Source organism: Genypterus blacodes, unplaced genomic scaffold (genome assembly GCF_046128005.1).
Source record: "Genypterus blacodes isolate CSIRO-AG114 ecotype Tasmania unplaced genomic scaffold, CSIRO-AGI_Gbla_v1 ptg000011l_1, whole genome shotgun sequence".
Classification (NCBI taxonomy): Eukaryota; Metazoa; Chordata; class Actinopteri; order Ophidiiformes; family Ophidiidae; genus Genypterus; species Genypterus blacodes.
Genome location: NW_027466825.1, coordinates 849302 through 876540, shown reverse-complemented (window position 1 = coordinate 876540; position 27239 = coordinate 849302). Strand labels below are relative to the sequence as shown.

General features: G+C 49.1%; 1 protein-coding gene across 4 annotated transcripts in view; it reads right to left on the bottom strand.

The window, feature by feature from the left end:
- arap2 (ArfGAP with RhoGAP domain, ankyrin repeat and PH domain 2) overlaps window positions 1–27239 on the bottom strand; it is a 75353-nt gene that overhangs the window by 41520 nt on the left and 6594 nt on the right. For all 4 annotated transcript variants that reach the window (XR_012964578.1, XM_076159978.1, XM_076159971.1 and 1 more), the window contains 8 exons: window positions 26560–26961; window positions 26004–26073; window positions 21179–21299; window positions 15166–15362; window positions 9032–9138; window positions 4223–4422; window positions 1156–1241; window positions 409–591 (listed from right to left, as the gene is read on the bottom strand). Coding sequence is in view for 3 of the 4 variants with exons in the window: in XM_076159978.1 (XP_076016093.1) it covers window positions 409–591; window positions 1156–1241; window positions 4223–4422; window positions 9032–9138; window positions 15166–15362; window positions 21179–21299; window positions 26004–26073; window positions 26560–26961 (1366 nt within the window). In the remaining variant the exon portion in view is untranslated. The remainder of the gene's footprint in view (window positions 1–408; window positions 592–1155; window positions 1242–4222; window positions 4423–9031; window positions 9139–15165; window positions 15363–21178; window positions 21300–26003; window positions 26074–26559; window positions 26962–27239) is intronic.

Below are 27239 nucleotides of genomic sequence, written 5' to 3'. Positions count from 1 at the left end.
TAAGAGCTTTCCCTATTAGAGGCTGCCAAAAAGAGGGGCACCTGTGTTTGCCGCAGCAATAAACCCCCCCCAGCCACAAACTGGCAGAGGAGGCACCAAGCGGCTTACACTTGGAGATCGATAAGCCTTCTGCCTTTGCCATCTGCAGACTTATAGCTCAGGTTTACTGGCTGTCAAAAGGTCAGTGAGATATGGGCTCTTTCAGGTTCAGTGGATTTAGCTAATGGAGTGCTGTGGACCAGATGAAGCTATCGTAGATGTCCACTTTTCAAACTGCTGGCCCAACTTTTGCTCCATCTGCAGGAAAACTTAACGGCTGCTTAAAGAGGCACGAGGGACACAAACACACATACACAAACACACACACACGCACCGGTATTACCTACAGTATCTCCCTGAGGTCTGTACCTGGTTGAGTTGCTCGGCGTCCTGAAAGCCCTCCAGGACTCGCCGGTGCTTTCTCTCCCTGTATTTCCGGCGCACGAAGGTGGCACGCAGCTCGGCCGACGCGCCGCTGTGCAGCTCCTCCTCCAGGGGAAGGTTGGCGGCCCAAAAGCTGTTGGCGCGCTCGTTGCCCACCTCCAGGAAGAGCTGAGGAGGAGGGACAAAAGACCCAGTTGCACTTGTCAGGCCTTGTCACGCTGATTTGTGTTGAACTTGATCTACTAAAACAGCTTAACTGTTGGGAGCAGATTACACTCCAGCCATTTATCTTACATTCCTAAATCATTTATATTGAGGCGCCCACATCAATACGACATCACAAAAGTCATGATTGTTCCACTGCGCGAAATGAGACGGACACTTCATATTCTCGCCGTGCGGAATGAGGAGACGCAGCGGAATCTTAACACACACAGAGTCTGGAATGTCAAACTTGAGAGAAGTTGGAAGGTCATCGATTCAATTTACAGGAGAGCGGAGAATACGCAAAAATGGGATCACACAGTTTGAATCCTTGTGGGTGATATCATACATATACGGTATGTACAGTGTGTGTAAAGTGTGTGTAGCACGTCCTCCAAAGTTAATGTGACGCATCCGTGAGGTGCAATACCCGTGTGAACTGTAGGGGGCAGTAGAACACTGGATGCAGCATGATGATGAGTATTTGCTGTTCAAATTCATAATTTCCTGTGTAGTGCTCTTGCTTACCTCCACCAGCTCGTTGCTCCAGATGCTGCTGTCCAACTTTAAGCTCCTCACTTTAGAGATACTTGGGCCGAGCGAGCGGTGCTGCCCTGGAACATTAAAGGGCGCAGACACACACAAACACACAAGTGAAAGCCTGAGAAAAGCATACAAGCATACAAGTTGGATCAGACTAAGCTTTGGGTATTTCCACATAAAGACATAAATGGATGTATGCATCTGCACATTGTACACAGTGGCAGAGCAAATGTCAGTAATAAACATGTACTAGAAGAAGGGAAACGGGAAACAGAGCATGACTGCGAGCTCAGTCTCTCACTCACATCAGACATATTTAGTCCCTTCAGTGCTCCTAATTGGAAATGAAAGCACAGAACGAGAGCCATTAATTGCTAATGAATCATGAGTAATTCATTGTGTTTGTTGCTCGGCCTGTTTATTCCGCCGAGCGAGGAGGCTTCTGGGCTCGCTCGTGGCCAAAGAGCGGCGCGCACATGAATAAAACATTAAGAGTCAAACACGCTGTACGAGTTAATGTGAATTATTGTCCCGCGTGTGTGAGGACATCATTTCAGATTTGGGGTTCTGGGATGAGCTCATTACAGGAGCCCGGAGCAACCAAACGGATGTACACACGGACGGAATCGGTTGGTATGAGCGATTACAGCCAATGGATCGGTTACGGGATTGAGTAGATCTGTTTTGGATCGCTTAGGTCATGATTTCAGACGCTTTTGAGCTGACTTTAGCGTTCACACGCCTCCATACCGCAGTGATTACAGTTCCATTTCATTTGCTAGGCGGTAATGTACGCCTGAGGTGCTGCTCCTGGGTCGACACGCTGCGAAACAAACTCCAAGTCAACCGTCTTCTGTTGCAGCCGGCATCACTTCGTTTTTTACCCAAGGGTTACTTAAATATTTATGAAGAAAATAAATCTGAGTTCGCATTAAAAAAGTGTGTATGGGCTTGGTGGCACTCGTGTTTGGCTCGGGCTCGTCTGATCAGAGAGGAAGCACGTGAGGCGTCGCGAATAAAAGGGCGAATATTCTGTGGCGGTTGCCGGGGGAAGAGTGAAGAATAAGGCAAACTATCACAGCTGAAGTGATGTCGCCAGGCTGCATCGCCTCAACCATGCGGCGCCACAGGACCGCTTTCACTTGTGTGAGGGTAATGAAGCCGAAAAAAGTGTGTGTGTGTCTCTGTCTTCGCGACACTGGGTACATGCAGTAAATAGCCTGTTGTAAATGCCTTCATCTTCCCTGTTGAACCACAACAACACGGGAAAAAGGGCACTTCCGTCACAACAGCAAACAAAAATCGCACGAGCCGACCCGAAGATTTCAACCCAATTAAAAAACTTTGCCGCTGACTTTTCGGCTTCCAACCTGCGTTTGCTTCTGTGGCATTTTCCCCGACTCCTGATCCTCGCCCCCCTCCTGCGTTCACTCACACGCCAGTCAGGAGGGAGAAGAATACAGGAAAGCGACAAGCCGTGTGTGTGTGTGTGTGTGTGTGTGTGTGTGTGTGTGTGTGTGTGTGTGTGTGTGTGTGTGTGTGTGTGTGTGTGTGTGTGTGTGTGTGTGTGTGTGTGTGTGTGTGTGTGTGTGTTTTGTGGTGTGTGCGTGTGTGTCACCATGGCAACTGTTACCAGCAAACCCTGATTAAAAAAAAAGGAGTTAGGCACAATTATATGAGTGTTGCGAGGGAAGGGGGCTTACTGGGCCTTTGGAGCCGACTATCGCTTGGACTCGGGGGGGGGGGGGGGGGGGGGGGGGGGAATAGTGTTGAAACGTGGAGGAAGAGGGTGAAAGGGCCGAGGAAGCGAGGGTTCAGTGAAGGGTAGAATAGGAAACTGAGGCGGCACGTTGGAAAGTGGAGCGATTGAAATCCTCCCTTACAGCCGACCCGCCCTCCTCCTGCCGCCTTGGCACGCAGAGAGAAAAGCCTATCTGGGATCATTTTTGCCATTAGCCCTCTCATTACTCCCATCCTCTTCCTCTTGTTCAGCATTTCTCTTTATCGTCCACGACACGAGAGCGCTAATTAAAAGCATGAGCGGTCATTGGTATTCCAAACAGACCGCCGCCTAATTTAAAAAGAGGACAGCTTTCTCCATGCTGATATTCACCCACCCTCCCTCTCTCTCTCCCCCTCTCTTTCTGGGTCTCTCGCCCGCCGTGTCGACAAATGTAATATTAAACACCCCTGCAAATGAAATCATTTAAGGGGTGTTTGAAGAGGGATGTCGGATATCTGATGCGTGCCAATTACACTGGCTTTGCAGGAGGCGAGGTGAGGAATCGCATTAAAACTCATGAGTCTGGGAAAAAAAAAATTCTCGGGGCCCCCGGTGAAGACGGAGGCAAAGGGATCAGAGGAGCGCAAACATGCATACTTAAGTACTTAAAGTGTGCATATGGTTTCCTTATGTAACCATTTGTGCCGTTTTGGACGTTCCAGAGGGGAAACACTGCCCTTTTTTTACTCAGCTACAATAGATTAAGTGCCTATATAATCCGAATTAGAGGCTGAACAATCTTGTAAGTGCTATTTCTTTGTTGTTTCTCGCTTAGAAAATATTGCAAAATCGCCAAAATCCACTGATGGGTGAAGTTGTATCTTAATCTTCGCTGCTTTATTCTCATTCTTACTTGTGTAGGCCCCTGAAAGTTTTTCCATTACTTGAGCAAAGGAGTACTCGAGTACTTAGTCCTTCCACCCCTGCTGAGCTTTCAGTCACGGCCTAATCTTTGTTGTCATTTCATCTGAGGCATGCAGCGTCGCCAAACGGATTAGAGAGAGTCCAGAGGCCGGAAGCCAACCTCCCTACGTGGCTTATCACCTGAGATTTCACTCCAATAGAGCCTGGGGGTCAGCGTACACACACACAGACGCAAATAACCACTGGACAACACACACACATACACACACGCTTAGAACTTAGAGTGTCTCCCCCTTCCTCTCTCTCTCTCTCTGTCTCTATGAAGACATTATGCTGCTGCTGCACCTCTCAGTAGATTCAGTCGATCGGTGAGTTAGTATGAGGCAGCGAGCGATCCTTGCTTACCTGCACACTTCTTACAGATGACCACGCCCAGGTTGACCGACGCCCACTCCGGCTGCGGGGCGCGGCAGTCTGCGCAGCTCTGGTTGGCCTCGTTGAACCAAATCTTCTCCGCCACTTCATAGTCGGAAAGCGTCTCGGCGATCGATTCTTGGACCGCCTCTATCCACTCCTCCTTCTCCCGTTCCGACTCGGCCGTGAAGCTGTAACCATTGATTTTTGCACACGCACACACACACGCACGCACACGCACACACACGCACACACACACACACACACGACACCCACCTCACTGTTATTGATTTGATTTGAGAGAGCAATTAAACAGCATGGTATCGCTTGGCAGGGGTTAAGGGGCTGTGCAGTATTTGGAGTAGTTTTGGGGGGGCCGGCGAGTGTGTACACCTTTGTGAGATCGCAGTGATTTGGGGGGAAACGGATGGGACCATGGGGAGGGGGGGCAGTGGGCAGGTCAATCAATCTGCCCTCACCTTGCACCACTATAATCAATAAAGTGTAAATGCAGGCTATTTTTAGAATAATGATTGTATTTAACATTCAGGAAAGCTAAGAAAACAGCTGGAATAATTGTACTTTTAAATGAAAATCGTCGTCAAAATTATTGATCAATAAAGTAAATACTCAAAATAATTCATAGATAAAAGAACATTTTTCGAGTCAAATTAAAACACTGACATTACAATATACAGATTAAATCACATGCATTTATGTTCAAATCGCGTTTTAATTTGTCTCCTGTGCAAACACACACAATGACTTGAATTGTCTACTACTTAGAATATTGTTGACCTTGTAGTATCGCTGCTTTTACTTATATAAACAGTGGTGAATACCTCAGATAAAGTAACTCAAGACGTACTTCATGTCAGCAGTCATTCTGCACTGAAACTGGATGCTTCTCCTTTGTGCACAGCCTAGTTAATATGGTGCTAGTACTCTGAAATATATACGAATATAAAACAAATGTGCATACACCACACACACACTCACACAGAGAGACGCAGATATTAACATCTCTAAATTGGGTGTCTACCAGGTGCCCTGGTGTGTGTGTGTGTGTGTGTGTGTGTGTGTGTGTGTGTGTGTGTGTGTGTGTGTGTGTGTGTGTGTGTCGCAGTAACTCCATCTCTCAAATCAGCCTCAGTGTGTCTCACTCATTAGTTTTCCATAGTGAGGAAGATCGACTTGGGAAAATAAACTCTGTCTGACGAGCGCATGCACACGCACACACCCACACACAGACCCACACACACAGATGACAGTAAATGTCTATTATTGTGTGCCTATAGGTTCCTGATGGAGACGATCAATTGTGTCTGTGGTGTATTTTGAGATAATTTAGCTTGAATAAGTGAAATTGAGGTATATAGTTATTATGATTGTGGTTAACAAGCAGTCTGTTACACACAGATGCGTGTGTGTTTATGGGGGGGCTTAAGTGGAACCTAAAAGGAGCGAGAGACGACGGAATTGACATGAGACAAAATGCTGAGAGACAAAGCTGAGAGATGGAGCGAAGGAGTTGTGGCTCGACTGAGAGACGCACTTAGGAAAGAAGAAATCGGACCGGTGGTCTCCATGGCAACCTGGGGACTGATGTAAAATCAGACGGAGGTGGAGGGGAAAGAAGACAGGGGGGTGGGGGGCGTGCAGAGAGGATGTGAGCCAGGCTGGTCTCACCCAAGTAACCCAGCACCGATCGATAGGTTGATTGGGTTCAGCTGCTCTGTGCCCACCGTGTTGTGCCCCCCCGATCCCTCCATCCACCCCCGCCCCCACCCAGACTAAAGAGACGACTGCTCACATCGTCTGCTCAACTTCCACGCCGCCTTAACCCAAATCCACAGGGCCGCAAACGCACGTAGGAGGTAAGAGGCAACAGGTTCTCAAGCTGCTGGATGTGAGATGAGGCAGCAAAACAAACCGCAGCTCTATGGTTAGCATGTAGCCCAGAGCAAGACGCTTTATTTCCTTTATTTATGACTGATTTATAGCTTGAGCATCCATGTGTTTCCTTCCTGCCACAAACTGCACTCACACAGCTTGGAGGTTCCTGTGTAACTCTACTGAAAGCGATCCGGAGAGCTCAAAGACACAAGCAGGGGTCAATGCTATGCCCGGCCCTTACATCCATGGAACAAGACTATTTCGTAATTGCAGCCGTGTGAAGTCCCCACTCATGAAAATGTATTTGGAATAAAATGTAAATTGACAATATTATGTGTTACAGCGAGGTTCAGGTATTAAAATGGGCTCTTATTTTACAACCCTGAAGGAAACTAAATCAGAACGGCCATTAAGTATAGAAGAAGCTGAATCTATTAAACATTTTTACCAAAAGTGGCGAGAAGCCAAACACAAATCAAGAACTGGTGAATAACATTGAATGTTTATAGTGTTTGGGGTTGCGGATTGCTTTTTAAAGGGCCACAGCGTCTGCTTCATTTATTAAACCAAAGCTGTTATTTACAGCTAATGGCCTTTATATGAACGTGTGATGTCATTAAAGGGCCGCCGGCCGCACGTACGTTTTTTACAGGAACATCTGCTGCCAGACAGAACCATCTTTTAATTGCACTTGTTGATGGGGTGGACGACTGCGTTATAAAAAGGGATCAAAAAACAATTATCTGCTGGTCACGGTTGATGAGGCCTCTGCCGCACAAATGCTCTTCGTCCCCTCATCACAGTAACAAGGACAGATTACAGAGTCAATATACTGTAGCTCTACACTTTACTTATAGTGCCCTCTGATGTCTATGCTGACACCTAAAGAGAGCAAATGGAGTCTGCAAACACTTGGAGGAACTATATGATGCGGTGATCGGCAACATTTTCTCCCCCGGTAACCAGCTGATGGGACCATTAAGCCTCGATCTGCAGCTATTAGCGCAGTAACTTCCTGAAACTGAACAACGGAATACTTTGCTTTACTCTGATGGTACTCTTTTCCATATCCACTTCAGTGGAACGAGGATCCAGGTCCAGGTCGTAGTCAAAGAGGGAAACTGGACCTGATAGTTCAACGTTACAGAGTTTGAGAGACAGGGATGACATCGCTCATTCTGACATCACCCCTCATGTTAGATGCCTGTTCACACCCATAGAACATCCACACAGGTAGATGTCCCTTATATCCAACCTATAGAACCTCACAGGCCCTTAACACCACGTGATCCTAACGTTAAGCTGTGAGCGACTCCAAACCTGCAGAACTTCCTTCCCCATTCCTTCCAATAAAGGCAGATCAAGAAGCCAAAAAGCAATTGTTACCAGCAGCAAATAGGTCTCACCTCTTCCCTTCCTTTGTCTTTAATCCGACTGGCCTCTTGCTTGTAGAATAGCCAGAACATCCAGACAGTTTAAGTAAGTATTGATTGTTTGAGTGCTGAATACAAGCAGCTAAACGAAATACAAAAGATATTTAAAAGCCTGGGACTCCCTGCTGCTTGGTGGAGAGGAGGAAGACTCTCGGGTGATTAAAGGGTAAAGTCTTACTTCCTTTGACTTTGTGAGCGGCGGAACAAAGTTTTCTTCCCTCCAAAACTTCGGCGTCTTTGCCTCCTTTGCCTCATTGTCATTCCAGCTGCTCATAACAGTCTGCCATTGTTGCTAACGCGGCGGGCCGTGCGCTCTGTCCATTTAACGGCAGCAAAACAATAGTAAAGCCAAAGTGAGTCTCCACAGCTTAAAGTGATTAGATGAGTTTCTGGCTAATCCCCACCTTGAGCAGGTAGGAGAACGCTCCCAGGGCTACCAATCGATTTGATACACACACACACACACACACACATTCACACAAACACACAGAAAAAAGAAAAAAAAACTCTCAGCAATTGCCTCATCAAAACACATCGGTGGACCGGGTGCTCAATTTGATTCCAACCCATTTTTCCCTCTTCTCTCTCTGCCTCTCTCTCAAAATTGCAATTACGTCCAGCGCATTAACGAACCTCGCTGAACGACGGCGCCATTAAGCGAGCTGACACAAACAGATCGATTGGACATACGACTGACAGGTGGAGGAACAAGAGGGGAAAAATCTTTACACGAGGCAAACAGACGACGAAGACGATGAAGAAGAGGAGGAGAAAACACTGTAAGACCACACACAGACACGCAAATAACCCAAACAAGTCGTGTTTTGTCCGGGGCAGCGGTGACGGTTGTATTCTAAATGGACCATTAAAGCACAAACAGTCAGCGCGCTCATTGATTGTGGGCCCTTGGGGGACCAGAGTCACTTGAAAGGCTTTGTGTGGTACAGACGCACAGATACCTGAACCAAACTCACACGGGGATTCCTTTCTTGAAAAAAGAAGAAAAGAAAGAAAAATCGCGGTCGATGATTAGTGATTTTTTTGTAGCGCGCCCTGCTCATATGTAGCCAGATGATCCAAGCTTCGGATCCTCATGTTTTGCGTCGGCGGCGGACATTTCTTGCTCTCTTGACACGTTACTTGCTCGACCGCTACATTCTCGCATCTGAAATGATGTCATTGAATAAAAGCAAGTATACGGTGTAAGTTAACGTTCGAGCTGTGTGAGAGGAGATTACAAAGACTTCAGACTCGTACTGTCCAGGTGTGTGTGTCCGTTTGGGACTGTGAGGAAGAGACTGAGGCAGATGAGGAGCTCCGCAGGTTTGAAAATGACTTTGAAAAGGTTCTGGCTGAAAAGTTTCCAGACTTTCGACGCGAGCTCTTTGACCCTTTTGAACTATGGCTACATTAACATTATTCTGATAGCTCATGCTACACACACAGACACACACTCACACTGTGCACATACCAAAAGTTCTTGAAGGGCGTGTTGATCTCGAAGCCTCTGCGGTCCACGTCTCGGATATTGGCGGCGGTCAGTTCCACCTGGGCGATGGCCATACCCGCTTTGTAGTCCTGGCGGAAAGAGACGGCGACCAGTAAATCTTAAAAGTCATTAATTATGCAACACACAGTACATCACCCTGGATGTTTCGCTTCAATTAGCCTTGCGAAATGAGTGTCGACATCCCATGATGGTTTCGTATTTGCAGATTCCGAACGCATCTTCATAAATAATGCACTTTCACATCTATTTATGTATTTGATCGGAGAGGGCACGCTGGAAGGAAAAGGGATTAGACACAGGAACATGAAGCAAATGAAGCAGAGGTGATGGGTGGAGGGGTGTGGGGTCAAATCCCACGAGGCAGAGGGAGCTTTTCAATCAAAGACAATCACGGGTAGGACGACCCCTCAAATGTTAGGGCTTCAACTCACCGTTTCAAACCCATTCCAGCCCATTCAAAGACCACCATGCTTAATAAGGTGCAGATCAACAGGTCGCCTCATTTAAGTCAAACTCTGCTTCTTTCCTACACGGGGCTGAAATGCCAATCCGAGCCCGATGCAAACCAACGCAGAGGAAGCTCCGCCATCACCGCTCGGTCTCTGGCGCCCTCTGTGTGCGGCGGGACCGTTCGGGCAGTGGCGGTGGCAAGTCTGGAGCTAGACGTGCGCGAGAGGCAACGGCTGAAAATAGTTTGTGACAGACCGGACAGTCATCGGCTTTTCTCCTTCACAAAAGTGATGCACAAACCTAATTTGAGTGTGTGTTGAAAGAAAGAGGCAGGCCCAGACAGAAAGGCAGAAGATACTGTGTGTGTGGAACTTTTATTGTATGCATGTCTGTGTGGGTGTGTGAGAATCAGCAAAGCTCCTTGAAAGGCAAAGGTGCATCCAGAGACCCGAACTGATCCAAGCTTTCAACTTGAATGTTTTTTGAGTACCATTAAGAAATAGGGGTTGAAGCAGAAGCACAGTTTTCATAAGCTCCACTGTAACTTTGCATCACACACACACACACACACACACACTCGCCGTCCCTCCATTCTCCACTGCACCCTCAACACTCAGAGCAGATTAGTGGACCACTTTCTATAGCCCAAAGCTCAGAGTGGAGACAGAAAACAGACAGGCGGACGGAAGAAGTGCACCGCCGCCCACGCAAATAGATGACAACACCAAAATAGAGCGAAGCGAAGAAATAATAAAAAAAACACCATTAGAACTACCACGGGCTGTAGCATCGCATGCACACACACTCCATCACCGCGACACGGGGACAAAAGGCGGCACGGCGGAGATAAAGGGAAGGAAGACGGAGCGAGGAACACAAAGACGGGGTGAAGGAGAGGCAGAGAGATGGAGAAGGTCTCAGTATCCTCATTGAGAGTGGGCGAGAAGAGAGAAAGGTCAGCCGAGCGGTTGACACAGGGGTGTGTGCGTGTGTGTGTGTGTGTGCGAGTGTGTATGTGTTGTGCGTGCGAAGACAGATATCGAGAACAAAGCAGGATCTCGACCCCGAGACCTGAAACACAGCAGCGCCGCGAAACCGCGTCGTCCCGCGCTTCAAAACAATTCACTCTAATTACACAAAACAAAGGGAAGAAAATTAGATGACACCATCTTTGTTGATTAGGCAGTGTGTGTGTGGGACTATATGTGGATGCCGCCGTGTGTCTCGCAAAATTCATCAGCTAATTGGATGCAGGCTTCTTATTACGGTGAGAAGTTTGCGATTACAACACAAAGAAGTCGCTTAAACATCTGCTCGCCGCGGGATTTCCAGCCTGAGCTGTCGATCTTGCGCGGGACAGTTCAATTGGGGCTAATGTTGTCAAAATCTTCGCTTGACTGCCATTAGCCCCAATTATGCGAATTTCGACGACTGTGGCAAAAAAACTCCAGCAATTATTCTGCTTTCTCGCGTTGCACGCCTGCACGGCGATCTGGAGAAGTCTGCTGAGGCGGAGAGAGAGAGAGAGAGAGAGAGAGAGAGAGGGAGAGAGAGAGAGAGAGAGAGAGAGAGAGAGTGAGATGTTATGGAGCGTTAGGAGTAATTAAGACACTGAGCTTCAAGACAGGAAGAAGACAGAATGGATGGACGGAGATGAAGAAAAGCAAGTGGAGCACGAGAGCCCGAGTCAGAGTGTGGATTCATGTAATTGAACCAAAACTTTTGATGTGAGGAACGTGCAGAATATTTGCCTCTCCGTTCTATCAATTATAGCAGCCACTGCCGTTTCAAGTTCAGAGGTTTGAAGATGCGTGACGCGATAATGAGAGAGAGCCGAGGTGACAGAATTCAAAACCAAAGCACGCTCGCCGCTCGTCCTCGCTGACCATACGGTTGGGCGCAAAGCGACTCCAGGCGACACTCGACTGCAATTGAAACACAGAGAGGACAAATGGCCGTACATGGTGTGCTGGAGAAACGAGTGTGTTTCTAGAAGCTCGCTATGAAAGAGGAAGGTGTGTCTGCGGAACGTGAGCGTTGCCGCCCGCCGGAATGTATGTGACTGCGCAAGTGTGTGTGTGTGTGTGTGTGTGTGTGTGTGTGTGAGTGAGCACGCTGAGAGGGCAAACCAGTCACCTATACCTAACGACCCTCATCCCTCTCAGGCAGCCAATTAGAGCGCCGGGTGTTCCCGGCTGTCCAGCCCTCGCCACTCGTTACCTACCCAATATGAACCGTGGCCTCCTGCCCTCTCCAATTAATTCACCCAGGATGGAGGGATGAAGAGATAGAGAGGAGGGAGAGACATTACAGTTAAAAATAACTTGTCCAATTACATCTGCCGAGGGGTAGGTGGCAACGATGGCGCGTATAGAGGCAGGGGGCCCTCAAGCGTACGTACATGCGCCTGCGTAATGCTATGCTGCGACGCCGTGGTGTATCCTCACCTACTTTCCCTTCAAACATGAATATTAATAACGCACCTGAAGGCGAGTCGTACCGAGAGAATCGGGCAATTTATCAGCTAAAACTGTTAAAATCTACGTTAATGAAGGGCTAAAGCGAGGCCGAGCACTGGAGCTTAAATTCACACGAACGATTATGATCAGTTTCCAAACTCGCACATTGAACCACTTAAGCGACTCTGAAAGCCTACAGGGTGTCGGCCTCGCGCGCAAGAGTACACACTCAATGGAGACGAGACTTGATCACTTCTATCATCACGCCAAGGACAAACACGAGAGGAGTTAATGACTATGAGGGATTATATTAAAAAGGTAAAGGTGGTGGAAGTGGGAAAAAGACAAACGATGCCGCTGAGTATGTACAAAATGGAAAAGAAAGGAACAGGTGGAACTATCAGATATGAAAAACAGCCAGTGCTACAGACGCAACAGTGACAACTAGTGGTCGGTCGGGGGAGGCGGTATAGAGTCAAAATGGGTTCAACCATATTAGTGCAGGTGTGTCAGTGTCTCCTTATGTACCTGTGGAGACAAACAGAAGTGTGATGATGGCGGATTCACTCTTGCCACTTTGCAGACGAGCCGCAAAAAAAGGCGAATGAGGGATCGGATCTAATTATAAAGCGTAGATTAATTAAATCCTCGCTCTGGCTGTTATTGTATGCGCACAATGCCATTTCCACTGGGGGGGGACGCGTCTATTTGCAACTTCTGTCAGAGCGGGGAATTTAATATCTGACAGTTCTTCGATCAATCACAATCGCGGATGAAGAACTGGGCGTCTGAGCGAGTGGAAAACGAGACGTGTGCATGACAATGAAGCGCGAACCCGTCCAGTGATCAATCAATCTTTCAGCTGCGCCAGAGAGAGAGTGCACAAACTCAGAGTGTGTGTGTGTGTGTGTGTGTGTGTGTGTGTGTGTGTGTGTGTTTGTGATATACCACACAGCGGTCACGTCACTCTGCCTGTGTGCGGATCATTCCTCTGGTGAGCGTGTGTGCTTGTGCATGGAAGGGTCGACACACGCGGCCACTTCCTTTACCTTGGGTGTTTCAAATGACCTCAGACACAGTTCCATCACAAGGACCAGTCCCCCCCACCACGGTGAAGGAGGAGCCGGGGAGGATGATGTCTCCAATAGCTCGTTCATCATGTTAGATTAAATACTCCACTCCACTGAGCTCGAACGGGGCAACAGCCCCCACTCGCCCCTCCCACCCACCCCTTCTCCTCGCCGCGCTCTTGTTCTCCATCACTCTCCTCTCGTTACCAACCGCCGCAGCTCGTTTCTCACCGCCGCGACCTCCGCACCGCCCGCGCTCCCTCTCTGTCCTCTTCACTTCATCTTTCGGGGGTTCTCCTTTTGTGTTCCCCCTCTGCGTTTCCTGCCGCCCTCCCGCCTTTGTCTTTGATTCGCCGCCTTTCTTTCGCCCTCGTTGGAAAGATGCGTCGCCACCCCCAATGCCACTGCCGCATTTATGCCGAGGATTTAGTTCCTAAGCTGAAATAATACAATTAATTTGCTCTCTCCTCGTCTCTCTCTCGCCGCCTCAGATCAAGGAAGTGGAAATGCGCTGACATGGAGTGATACCCAAAAGAGAATTCTAACAAAGATGTTTGTTCACGCTAATGAAGAAAATAATGAAAGGCAAATAACAAACTACAAGAGCGGGCGAGACGAAATGAGAGCGAAGGTGGCATGGAAATGAGCCGAACCTGCGCAGCATTATTAAACACGCCACACTGTTTCGCCACGCCAACTTATCTCTTCATCTCTGGCGGGACGTCTCTCTGCCAGGACAGGAGTGAGACGAGGTGGAGGGGGGGTGTGGGATGGGGGCTGATTGCATCTGCGGTGTGCGAGCAGGGACGACCAGGGCGTAATTGGACCGAATTAAAACGAGAAGGCTCGGGAGAAATTAAGCGGAAGAGAAATCTCTCCCTTATTCAGCAGGATGCTCACTTATCAAACAGGACCAGAGGTTTTACACTGGCCTCATTCCGTTGTGTTAACCCCTTCAGTTACCCATGAGGAGATTTTCTAGGGACGGGATACTGCCTAAAGGACGCCTCTTCCTCTACATCGTCGACCCTTTGGCAAATTCTAAAGGTTAGAGTTTGTTCGAGTTCTCAGAATTGTTCTCATCTTCTATCCAAAGAGTGTATCACCAAACTCTACACTCCAGAGAGCAACTACAATACCTAGCAAACATCATTCTTGACATCTGGTCCCACAGAAAGGGGCTGTTGACGTCCCTATAGACGGTCCTTTACACACCTCCGGTGAATGTTTGGACATGACAAAAAACATCACAAGCATCTTTTTTCATCTGTGTTTTGTCTGGGGAACGCCTCTTGCACTGCCCTTGACCAAGGCACGAAGCAGCAACGGCCTGAAGGTAGCCCTCAGGCTCTGGACCTCGGCTGTTAGTTTGGATGGGTTGAAAGCAGAGGACGAGCCTGCAAGTCTGAGGTAATGGGGATAGAAATCTGCAAGTGTTATACTGAAACACATGGTTGAAAATCAGCCAGGAGGTCCCTGATGCCCCGTCCATCGCAAACTTCCGACCTCTGACTACACTGCGCTACAGGACCACACTACCAACTTGGGCAGTGGACATAAATCACCATCAGCAGAGAGAATATTGACTTTTTCCACTATGTCAATAGTGAAGACTGGCTGATATTTGCTGGAAGAAGAGACAGAAAAAGATGTCAGAAGCGTCTGAGCTGTCCGGACAAAGATCCTACTACGATTTAACAATAACAGAACACACACACACACACACACACACACACACACACACACACACACACACACACACACACACACACACACACACACACACACACACACACACACACACACACACACACACACACACACACACACACACACACACACACACACACACACACACACACACACACACACACACACACACACACACACACGCTGTGGGGTGTTGCATTAGCAATTGTGCTATGCTTTCTCACAAACACACAGCAACCTTGAGAATTTCTTCTTCACGCGTATTTGCATTACACATTCACAAATATCCCCACATCTGCCTCCTCTCCTTCACACAGTTCTGCAATCGTTGTTCCACCCCCTCTCTCCCTCACAAACAGGAAGCAGCCGCCCTGTCGAGAGGAAGTCCCGGCGGTTTTGGAAGTACCTGTTCTGTTTTGCAGAGCCTGACTTTGCTCCCCGCCAGGGACACCAGCACTCTGCCTTTGTAACCGCGGAGCTCCAGCAGGCCCCGCTTGTTTGCGGAGGAGGGGGGGCGGGGGAGGCTGTCGGAGGTCTTCTGGGAGCCACGGGCGGGGGGGCGCATGGCCGTCTGAAGAGCTTCCATCCACTCGTGCCGCTCCCCTGCAAAACATGTTTTTGACCGCGTGAGTGAGTGAGAAAGAGAGAGAGGGGAGCTGGGGAGCACGGCGAGAGAGTGTGTTTGTCAGAGAAGGAGAAGGAGAGACAGCAAGGGTGAAAGGAATGAAGGAAAGAGGAGGAGATCTGGGCGACTTTAAGCTTTTAATTTGATCTTTCCTTCCATCAGTCATAAAAGTTAAGTAGATGCTACGCCAACACAAATCGCTTATTGACCAGGGAAATATTTAATTTTACACCAAATATACTTACTAGTAAGCATAGTAAATGCCAAGCAGTATTTATTGGCCGTGGAGGAGGTATCACTGGGAAATGATGTCAACGTTTTGCATGTCGGGCAGCCTCAAGGGTCGAAGTATTTGCCCTGGAACCGTAATGTCACGTGTTCACTGTCAGCAAAGGTGACCGAGGGTGCAAAACTTGGCAACGGAGGCGATAAATTCCTAGATGGCAGCGCGTTGCATCGCGTTCCCAAGCAGGGTTCACTACAAACACAGAAACACTCAAAGGCCTCTCAGATATCTTCCCCCTGCAACTTTTCAAACACACATAAAAGCAGACGAGGAGGCGGCGCTGTGAAGCCTCTTTCCCCCCCGACCACCCAAGACATTGCGCTATCAAAGCCAACAAAGTGGAAACACATGAGATACCAAAGGACTTAAACACACACACACACTTCACAGGTTCACGAGAGCGGCGACAAACAAAGTCATCAGCTACGGAAATATCTTCACAACGGTAAATGCAGTTGCAGCTGAAACTTTGAGCGGCCGTAAACCTCATCACACACAAACAACACTGACAGAATGACAGACACATTTCTGAAAAACACAAAGTGACAAAGTGATTTCTGAGCCGTCAAAGCCGACTGTGAAAATTCGTGCAGTCACACAGCGCCGAGCATCACTCCTCCATTTTGCCGGGAATGTATTTTTGGATGTGCATAAATGTGAGCAGGCGACGGGCTGGAGGAGCCTCTGAATGTTTAAGTTGAAGTGAAGGGAATAATTGTTCGTGTAAGACTCGTCAATTTTCCTTTTTCCTCCCAAAGTTAAAACGAGAGCCTTGGAGCCGGCGGGGATTTGATCCAACGGTCAGTTATTCAATAAAAAACTTTGCGGGACGTCTCATTTCCTGCCCGACTTCGCTGTTAAAAGTACATAAGCAAAAAGTACATTCCGGATTTCCCCGACGAACACACACTTCCTGCCATCTTATAAGCTCTTATAAACACATGACTAAACCATAAAGGCCCTCGCTGCAGATTTAGATTTCCCTGCGACCGTCTCTTAAACCGCGGAGGCACATAAAGGAGAAAAAAACACTGAGCAGACAAAATTCCCAGCCTGAAATAACACAGCATCATTCCTTCCTGGCAAGTGGGAATCATTTTTGTCATCCAAGCAAAAAAAAAAAAAACTTTCAAAACCTACTTAGTTTGAGATGCACGAGATTCCAAACTCCATGAAACATAAACACACACACACACACAATGATGTGCATGTTTTCTTACTTTTTCTTCTGCAGATTGATCGACTTAAACCTTCCAACCGACCTTCCCAAAAGTTACCTCCCCCCACCCCGCCTCGCCCCTTTTCTGGTCCTTGGGCGGCCATGTTGTGCCTGCCCCCAAACACTCTTATTAATTCACAAAGAGCAGGTATCAATAATGGATGACCTACTCAATTATTGACCTCTCTTTACATCACTAGCCTTTACTGTTCCTTTCCCCGACTTCCATTACCTGTCCCGCGCTCACTTATTTGCCTGTTCACTTATTCAGGGCCCCTTCCTCTCCTCCTTTGCTCTCCTCTTCACCCCAGCCGTCAATCTCGGCGGCGGAGGGGAGAGAGAGAGAGAGAGAGAGAGAGAGAGAGAGAGAGAAGGAGAGAGAGTGTGAGGAGAAACCTGAAGAGGGGAAAACTGTGTGTTAAGAGTGTGTGTGCTGCCTCACATATGCTAATCTATGTTTTTTCCTTTGGCTGCGAACACCGTTTCACACGCTGACGCCTCGCCAAAGTTATTTAAACCCGCCGCGAGATAAACACCTCTGAGGTCCATGTCAGCCGTGTCTCGCCGCCATCGCTTCTACAGGACGCACCACCCTGCATGTTTCAGGGTAGATCTGACATCATGGGAGCTTTACGATCACGCAAAGTGTGGCCGCAGGTTAGGTTCCAGCAGGGGGCAGTCACAAGCAGTTGCCTTTTTTAACTAACTTTAATTCCATCTTGCATCTATTCCTCCTCTTTCTCTACATCTCTCTTTCCAGTCAATTCTCATATCTTGTGTGTGTTATGCCCGGCGTCAGAAAACAAATATTCCATCTTATTTCACTAAATCCAATCTTCCTTTTGGCCACTCGCTCCTCCACGCTTCATCCTCCCCTCGTCTCCGCAACGCCCCTGCCTCCGCCGTCTCAACCGCTTCCCGTCACCCTCTCCCCCGTCCCGTCCCTGCCAACTCTCCTTTCTCCCGCCTTTCTTCTTTCCACTAAGTCGCCACCTCCTCTCCTCCCTCCTCCCTCCCGTCATCCCTCTCCCCGGCTGACGGCACCTGAGGGAGGGAGGCCACCTGCGGACCTGCGTGGAGAAGCGGCCCGACAGCTGTGTGCACACTCTCTCCGGTGGCCTTCAATTATTCACTCACTTCTCTCCCTCCTCCTGCTCCCTCTCTCCATCTTCACCCTGCCCTTTTCATCTCTCCCCTGTCTCTGCCGTTACCACTCTGTTTCTCTTTCACGCTGAGATTGTGCCTGCGTGCGTGTGTGCGAGTGCGTGTATGTGCTCGCATGTGCCTTCCTTGGATCCCGGCTTATTGCTCTATCCATTTCTGTTATTCCCTCACTTAATCCCACCCTTCCCTCATCTCTCTCCATCGAACGCCTTTAACACTCTTGCACACACCTCTGACCACCACTCCATCATTTTCTCTTCCTCTCTACCCCCCCACCCTGCGCATCAGGCCCGGCTCCTTAACTCCACTTCACTAACCTACTCCTTCTCTTCGCCTCTGTCTCCTCGAGTTTCCTCCTCTCTCCCTCTGCCGCGCGTTTCCCCCCAAAGATTGATGACTCTCCGTCACAAGGCGATTGGGACTGCTTAAAGATGCATGAGGTGACGAGGCCAAGTTTTCTCCTCTCCCCCCACCCCCACAACCCCCCGTCCCCCCTTCTCCATCTCTCCTCCTCACCCTGTCTTCTGACGGAGGAGCCACCTCAGAGAGAGGCGTTCCCGCGGATCCCAGGTGGTCAAAGGCCACCGCCAAATCAGACAGCCCGCTCCTCTCCCGGCTCTTGTCAGGACGTCGGACGAGTGTGACACATGACGATCAGACGGCAGACAGTGTGATAAATGACGCCGCCGAGGGCCAAGGGCCTCATAAAGACAGACAAAAAAAAAAGCTTGGCAGCCATCGATATGACGACGTGCAATATCGACAGAGAGAGGAGGAGGAGGAGGAGGAGGAGGGGTCAAGGGGGTTCAGTGCTGGGTTGGTTGGAGATAAATGGAAGAAGTTTCAAGGTTGCAAGTTGTTGGTGCAATTTCTTTTTATGAGGCAAAGGTGACCCAACTTTGTCCAATACATACAACAAGCACAGTTTACAGGTTGCAGTTAGCATTTTACAGTTTGGGGCTTTTGTTTTGAAGGAGACAATTTACACATCCAGATTTCCACTAATTTTCACTTAGCCCTTCTACTTGTGCTCCTTTTTGCTTGGCGAGCTAGGTCAGGCCAGAGTTGGCGACGCCCACAAATTGCCGCATACTGACGTCAACACGACTGAAAAATGAGGCTTTCAGGGCAGCGCGGCACTTATGGCTTCGCCTCACTGGATCCACTTCTTTCAGCAGGAGTCCTCGTGTTTCACAAAGAAAGCATCATTAGCCCTCTTTAAATATTACGTCTGCAAATACTTTTGCCGATACGTCCTCCTAACTCATTTACCGACTTGTTATTCTGGCACCATTCACACAAACGCGCTGCATCGACAAATCTGAGGTTTCAGGACTTAAGCCAGGAATAAAACAAATAAGGCTGACAAATATGAAAATGCACTTAAAATGCACTTACCTAAATGTGGGTCTGCAAACGCTTGTACCTTGAGTTTGTTCAGCACAAAAGTAGACCTGGAAAAGGTACTCCAGAGTTCTTTGAAATGCTTTGTCCGACGCTCATTACATATCGAAAACATTTCCCTGTTGGATTGTATTATATGTACTTTTATCTACTTTGCTGGAAGAGAAACTGGACACACAAGTGCTCACGTGCCTCTTCACCCGCTGGGATTTGAACTCTCTGGTCACCAGCTTGTTTAACTGACCACATTACAGCTAACGTATTGATAAAGGCCGAGTCAGAGTATGGGAAACCACTGTACTTTGTCTTTACCACCGAGACACAAAAGATCTGAGGGACCAACAAGCTGATAGTCGATAGTAATAACGTTAAGGTCAAATATTGATAGTTGTGCTCTTCCGTGAGGTCGCTGATCCGGCTGCTAAAGATCGTCTGACTCGCTGTCGTATGATCAGTGATTCGCATAATGTCTCTGCGTTAACGCTCAGCCGCATCACGGCAATGAAAGGCCGTCATCCTGCGACGGCGGCGGCGGCAGAGAGCGGGCGCCTGATCCTCAGGAAGACGGGTGATTAGCAATTAGCGATTAGCCAGCCTGCCTAATAGAGTGCCATCAAGCAGGCAGGAGGTAAAGGAGTGGAAAGTGTCCCTCTCCCCTCTCATTAAGGCGGACAGACAAAGTTTCAAGCCAAAGACGATGAGTGGAGAAAACTCGGGTCAATCAGGGAATGAGAGGAGAAAAGATTAAGATTTTTTTACACTTTGTATCGACTCTAATGGACTTAATGTGTAAAACAATAGTGCACATTGGTCGAAAACTGCGAAAATATCATTGTTTCAGTGGCACAATACATTTTCTGCATGAGTTTTGAAAAGCAAAGAGGTCAAAAAAGTTGAGTGTAATCCTTCAGCTACCTGGAAAGCCTGAAAATCCCCCAAATTGGAGGATCTCCATTTTTTTCGGAGGGTTAACAACTTCTTCTTACCGACACTTTTTTTTCCTGCCAGAATTTTCCGGATATCGTTCCAAAAATTGGAGAAATTTGAGACAAAACGCTGTTCACGCCATCGGATAGAAAACCTAACAGCTTCAATTTCTGGGAATTTGAAGCCTACACGCTGATATCTGCCACTTTCACCAAGTACTACAACAACTTCAGGACTTTTACTTGGAATAGAATATTTTGAGTTTGGATACTTGAGTATTTTAGTGATTCTGTTTCAACCGGGGGGAGCGGGGGCGTGCTGGCTTACGTCATTGCCCAGTCTCCGTTACAAAGCTTTCACCCAATAAATGGCACCCTCTGTAGAAATACAAAGGAACTGATGATGATGATGATGCCAGTCACGATGCAGGTACATAAAAGCTGCAATTTAATGGAATTGCGTGTTGAAATTGGTCCCAACAGAGCTGAGAAGAAGATGGCTGAAATCGAAGGGGAAGTTGGTGGAGGTGTAAGGAGAGGCAAGCGAGCGAGATAACTCCAAAAGGTGTTTAGAGGGAGTGAGAAGTAATGAACGAGATGAAAGAGAGGGAGACGGGGGAGATGGGGAGGTGGAGAAACTGAGAGCAAGGCAGCAGCAAGGCTGGACACAGAGAGAGAGAGAGAGGAAGAGAGGGAGAGAGAGAGGGAGGGAGGGAGACAGTTGTCCGGCAAAGAGAACAGAACGAACGAGCGACGGATAAGAGGAAGAGGAGGAGGAGAATGACGTCGCCGTACCTTCTCCCTCTGCTCGGAATGTGAAAGTCCGGAACGAGGTGACCACCTCGAACTTGTTGTCTCCCAGGCCTCTCAGCTGTCTGATGGCACTGGCCAGGATCATTCCCTTTGAGTACATCTCCTAGGACACACACACACACACACACAAACAAGCAATTTAACATACAGAAACAACCTCCCTGTTCCTTTCACGCAATCACTTTGACAAGCGGCACGGCGCTCCGACACAGCCAGCATATGCATGGAAGAAGAGTTGGAACCGAGAACTAGAAACTCACGTGCGTATATGTGAGATTTGGCGGAAATTTTCACATTTCAAACAATACGCAGGTGCAGGAAAACAGTCCAAACACACAAACAAACACACACACGGGGGGTCTTACAAGCTTTCCCAACACAAATCTACAAGCCAAAGCAGACACACGCAGCGAAGAGGATTTGAATAAAGCAGATGGGTGAAGTGGGATTTGTGCGTGTGTGTGTGTGTGTGTGTTTTGTTTCCCTCAGCAGCTTGGGCGAAAACATCCATATGAGGAGTTTCAGTGACCCTCTTTACGTTGTCACCCGACGTCGCAAGTTTAACATTTTGGGTCACCGCCAACTCGCGTTGGTTGCCGAACCTACACACTGTCGCTTCTGAAGGAGAGAGGTGAGGACTAGAGTGGAGAGTGTGTGTGTGTGTGTGGGGCGGGGGGCAAATCAGTATTCAAACCATTGCATAGTTGAGGAGGGGGAAAAAGCTCTGTACATGTCAGATTATAATGTCCTGGCCGTGGAGGGAACTGGGGGACGGCGCGTTACGCTCGTGTAGCGGCGTGAAAAAGAGAGGGTTGTCGCAGACACTGCATTATTCATGTCAATAATGTCATTATCATTGCAAAGTGTGCCGATATGAGGAAAAGACCTTTCGCTCTCTCCCGCTCTTTCCCTCCCTCCCTTCTCTCCTCACCCTCTCTCTCTCCTCTCTCTGTCGCTCGTCAACAGACTCGACCTGAATTTTGAATCTTTTCAGTCGCATTACAAGACGGACAGTTGGGGTTTGAGGGGGATTGGGACCGTGTGAAAGGCCGAGGAGAGGAGAGGAGAGGAGAGGAGAGGAGAGGAGAGGAGGATTTCAAATGATGGCGGGGAGATGAAGACGCCTAAGTGGGTCAGAGAAAAAGGGGGGGGTCCTTCTCCTCTTCCTAAAGCAGGACGTTAACAATGGCGAGACGCGGCTCAGACTAATTACTGACAGTCAGCCTCACTCTCACTCTCTCCCTTTTCTCCCCCTGAATTTGGTTGAAAATGTTGGTTGGTGGTTGTTTTAAGAAGAGGAGGAGGAGCAGGAGTGGAAAAGGAGAAATTGAGCGTAAGTCTCTGTTAATTACGCCTGGTATGGGTTGGAAGTAATTAATTGTTTTAACCTGCAGTTTTGGGGGTCCTGAAAGGAGAGAGCGGTTTAATTGCGAGTTTCGCATCTGTAAATACTGTGCTGGTGGGGGTCAGCACGGAGAGACGCTGATGGAAGGAGAAGCACACACACACACACACACACACACACACACACACACACACACACACACACACACACACACACACACACACACACACACACACACACACACACACACACACACACACACACACACACACACACACACACACACACAACCTCCCACACACATACACACACGTCTCGCAATGTTTGCAGTCTAATCTCGAGGGGACGGATTGCCAACAAAGCAATGAGGCCTAACTATCTCCCTCTCCAATAATGGATCCACCTGATTCACCTCCCGTCTGCCAAGATCTCCTCCACGCTCATTTCCCCTCACTCCGACCTCCCTCCCACTCTCTCTCTCTCTCTCGCTCTCTCTCCGTCCCTCTCTCTCATCCTCGCTCGCCCCAAACTGTCTCCACCTCTTGTTTTTACCCTCTGACATTTGTCATTTTGCAGGAGGAGGAGGAGGACGCAGAGGAGGAGGAGGAGGGCGGCATTGCGTTGTTTTCGCCCTATCCTGTGTCTCCTCAACCAGGCAAAACTTCAGGAAACAATTAAGGCAGAGCAATGCGGCTAAAGCCCCACAATAATGGAGGCGGCGTGCAGAGAAAACGGGAGGAGGAGGAGGAGGAGTAGGTTGAAGAAGGTGGAAAGAGTTTCACCACCGCCATGGAGTTATGCAGTCTGGCCACTGGGGTGTTTCCAATGGAGGGATGAGGACACCAACTGGCCGTGGAGGAGAACTGCACCTCCAGACGACACAGGAGGGCAGTAAACGCATCCTTATTCAGCGTTTCACAGCCGTGACCCTGGAGGCACTCAAGACAACGCTCCCAGGTGAGGGGGGCGGAGAGGGGGCGGGGGGCAATTGCCAAGGAAATTATTTCATTTTGTTGTAATAACCGCAAAGTTTCAAACGGGTAAACGGGGCTGAGGGGGTAAACTTCCTCCGGTCGTGTTAATTTGCAGCTCTTTGCAGAAACTCAGATGCTTCTCCTCCCCAAATGTGCTCAGGGGTTTGTTAATACGGGGAAGTAATGCGGGAGTGAAGGGAGTGAGAGGCGAAACAAAGAAGAGGAAGATGCAGAGAAAGAGAGAGAGCCAGAGAGAGAGAGAGAGGAGCTTGAAAGAGCTTTGCAGCATCAGACAGACAGGCAGATGCGCACACACACACACACACAGACTGATTCCCTAAAACCCCCATCTCCCCTCCGGCCCTCTATCCAGCCTCATCCCCCCCTCCCCCTCCCTCCCTGCTCTCTCATCCCATCATCCCTCCCAGCCCCAAAGCCAGGCTTTGGACTGGTTTGACTGTTTTCCACTGACACACACACACACACACACACACAGACACATGCACACACTGACAGACAGACGTGACACCGCATCAGCACCAGAAACGTTCTCCGGAGCCTAACGGGGGCCGTTGACGAAATCACACGAAAGCGGTGATTGATGAGGTGGATTGAGCTGCTGCGAGAGAGAGAGAGAGAGAGAGAGCGAGAGCGAGAGCGAGAGCGAGAGCGAGAGCGAGAGCGAGAGCGAGAGAGAGGGAGGGAGAGAGAGAGGGGAAGTGTATCAGAGATAGAGAGAGAAGTGAGACAAGCGATCGCTCGACTCTCCCACGCCACTCATCGCTCTCCTAATGATGACATCACAGCGGCCGGAGACCTTCAAGCGACGACTGTGATTAAGTGCGATTAGTTCCGTCTGCGGCTGGTGGATCCCAGAGGACTCTAAACTGAAGAGTTTTGGGGGGTGTTGGAAGTTTGAGAGAGAGAATAGATCTGTGCCCGTGTGTGTGTGTGTGTGTATGTGTTGGACAAAACACCATGTACAGGCTGATAAAATCAAGCACGTATCAGTCTCAATTTCGTACACACACACACATTTCTGCACTGTTAGATGCCGCGTCATATTTCACTTTCTGACACAAAGCGGCGTTGAGAGACTTCCTGTCTGTCCATTCAATCTTCCTCTCTCCCGGCCACCCCCCCCCCCTCCCACGCTCGCCATGTGGAAGGTGGCGCTAAGCGGCGGCATCAAAGGAGCCTCAGCCGGCCACACGACGCAGGGATAACAGAGAGGATTGCACTCCACCAATCTGCTGACCCACAACACGATGAGGGGAAAGTCACTTTGCTGGTGTGACTTTAAAAAAGAGTCAAAACAACAACCACAGTTTTTTTTACACACACACACAGGCGAACTTTCATCTTTCCTCAAATTGCCATGCCGACGCCAACAGTGACACGGAGTACATAGTGCTGACTCGTCAGCCTCCCTATCATCTCCCCCCTCCTCCGCCCTGCCCTGCCAGCGCCGGAGCGTGTCCTGACAAATAAAGGCGACAAAACGTGACTGAAAAAGAGAAAAGAGAGGGAAAGGAGAAAGAGAGGGAAGGAGGGGGGGGGGGGGGGGGGGGGGGGCTATAATTAGTAAGTGATTAACGAGCAGGCATCAGACAGGTCCACACGTCATCGATTGTGATGTTGTGCAACGCTGCTGCAGCGAAAACGAGCCCAGCTCAGGAGATGGTGCACCCGGGTTGCCACTGCCCCCCCCCCCCCCTCACACACACACACACAAAGGTAAAGTACAGATGTGTCAAGAAGGTTACAGCCGCTTTAAACTGGATTATGTGGGTAGATTGTATAAAAGGAAGCGTGGATCGGTTTGAGGTTGTTTACAGACGAGGCGGTGAAGGTTAACTTGTTTGCATCCACTTGTCTTCATCTCTCGCTCTCTATCTCTCCCTCCCTCTCTCCCTACCTCCCTCCCTCTGATGATGAGGCGAGCGATGCCAAGCGGAATTTTAAACTCGCCTGTCAAGACAGAGGCGAAATGAAGAGAGGAACACAGAGGCAAAAGAGAAGGATAAGTGCTGAGGGAGGCACAAAAAAAAAGAAAAGAGTCTCCTTGCTCCCTCCCTCCCTCCCTCTCTCCCTTCTCTCCCTCTCTGCTGAGAGCTGGTCAGGTGCCAACATCAATGTACTTTACTATATGGCTGGACGGGAAGAGAGAGGGAGAGCGAGGGAGAGAGAGCTTGCCGCCGTCATGCATGGCGTGACGTCCCTCTGTCCTTGCCCTCATTCCTTACCCCGCCGAGCGAATGATCACCACAGAGGCGATTAGAAGAGCGGGGAGGAAAAAGGAGGGAACGCTTGGCTCGCCCGCTTATGGCAGACGTACGTATATAAATATATTAATATAAATATATTTACTGTATATATAAATACATACAAGATCAGTTACAAGTAGCAGGTATATTTCTGTGAAGGTTGTGTGTGTGTGTGTGTGTGTGTGTGTGTGTGTGTGTGTGTGTGGACATGTCTTACTCACCTTGTCGTTGTTGTAGTACGCCAGGCTCTCACCATCAAACCTCACCCACCTCCTCTGAAAGACGCACTTCCTGAAAGAGTGAGTGGAGAGTGAGCGAGCACACACACACTCAGATACTCACACACTCACGCTTCATCAAAAGTGACTCATTAGTGTGACAAGCCGCATCGCCGTCTGTCAATTAGCAGAATCAAAGCAAATGGCTGCGCGAAGCCGCCATGGAAGGCGAGAAGCTGCGTTGCGGTCGGTTATCACTCCATCTCCCTCTGCTTCGCTCTACCTACGGCGGCGGCAGATTTTCGATAATCGCGGGCTACTCGCGAGGAGAGGAGGAAATGAAGGAAGTCAAGGAAGGAAATTAGAAAAAGGGGTCTGCAGAGAGACAGGAAGTAGCTTGGCTGTGAAGTTTCCCCAAGTTGGAGTTTTGCATCTCTACCAAATTTCACGCGTAGAACATGTTGGCTGGGCTGTATGTTCTAACCTTTTTGCTACAGGTGTAGGCTAAAGTCGAGTGGGCGTGGCTTAATCTTCAAAACGTGCTGTCTCAGCGACTTACCCTTGAGGCGACAGTTTGTCCAGCCAACCGGCTTTGACCGGCTGCTGTTTGGCCGCTCCGTAGAAGCAGGCATACGGAGAAATATCCGAGGCATTCCTGACCAAACCCTCCCGAGCGTCCGCCGGTTCCGAGTAGAGTTCACAATCCACCATGATCAGGGGTTCGTCCGGAGCGTCGCCGGCGGAGGCCAACCGGGGGCTGATGGCGATAGAGTCACCGGTGGCCATGACGCTTTGGTCCTGATTGGCGTGTTGCAGCATGATGGCGCACTCGTCCACCGTGGAGTACTCCTCCTCGTAGGCATTGGGAATGTCAGGAACACTAACGGGAGCGGGAGGAGGCTCTTTCTCCTTAGAGTCGTCCTGCTTCCTTGGCGGGTCTTTATGCTTAGACACCTTTTTCCTGCGCAACAACAGATGACACAAATCGTTCCTAAAGCACCACTCTGCAGCACCACTCTGCAGCACCACTCTGCACACTGAGAGAAAACAGGCACTGAGCCCTTTAAAACCTAAGATTTTAGCAAGAAATCTTGCAAATAATAAAAATTACAAACAGAGGACTGATTTGTGTAGAAAGCATAAAATAGTTAGAACGAATTACAGGAAGCTACAATGGCTGCATAGCGTGATAGCGTGATGCTAACGTGGTGACAACGTGGTGGAAGTTGTTACATTAAG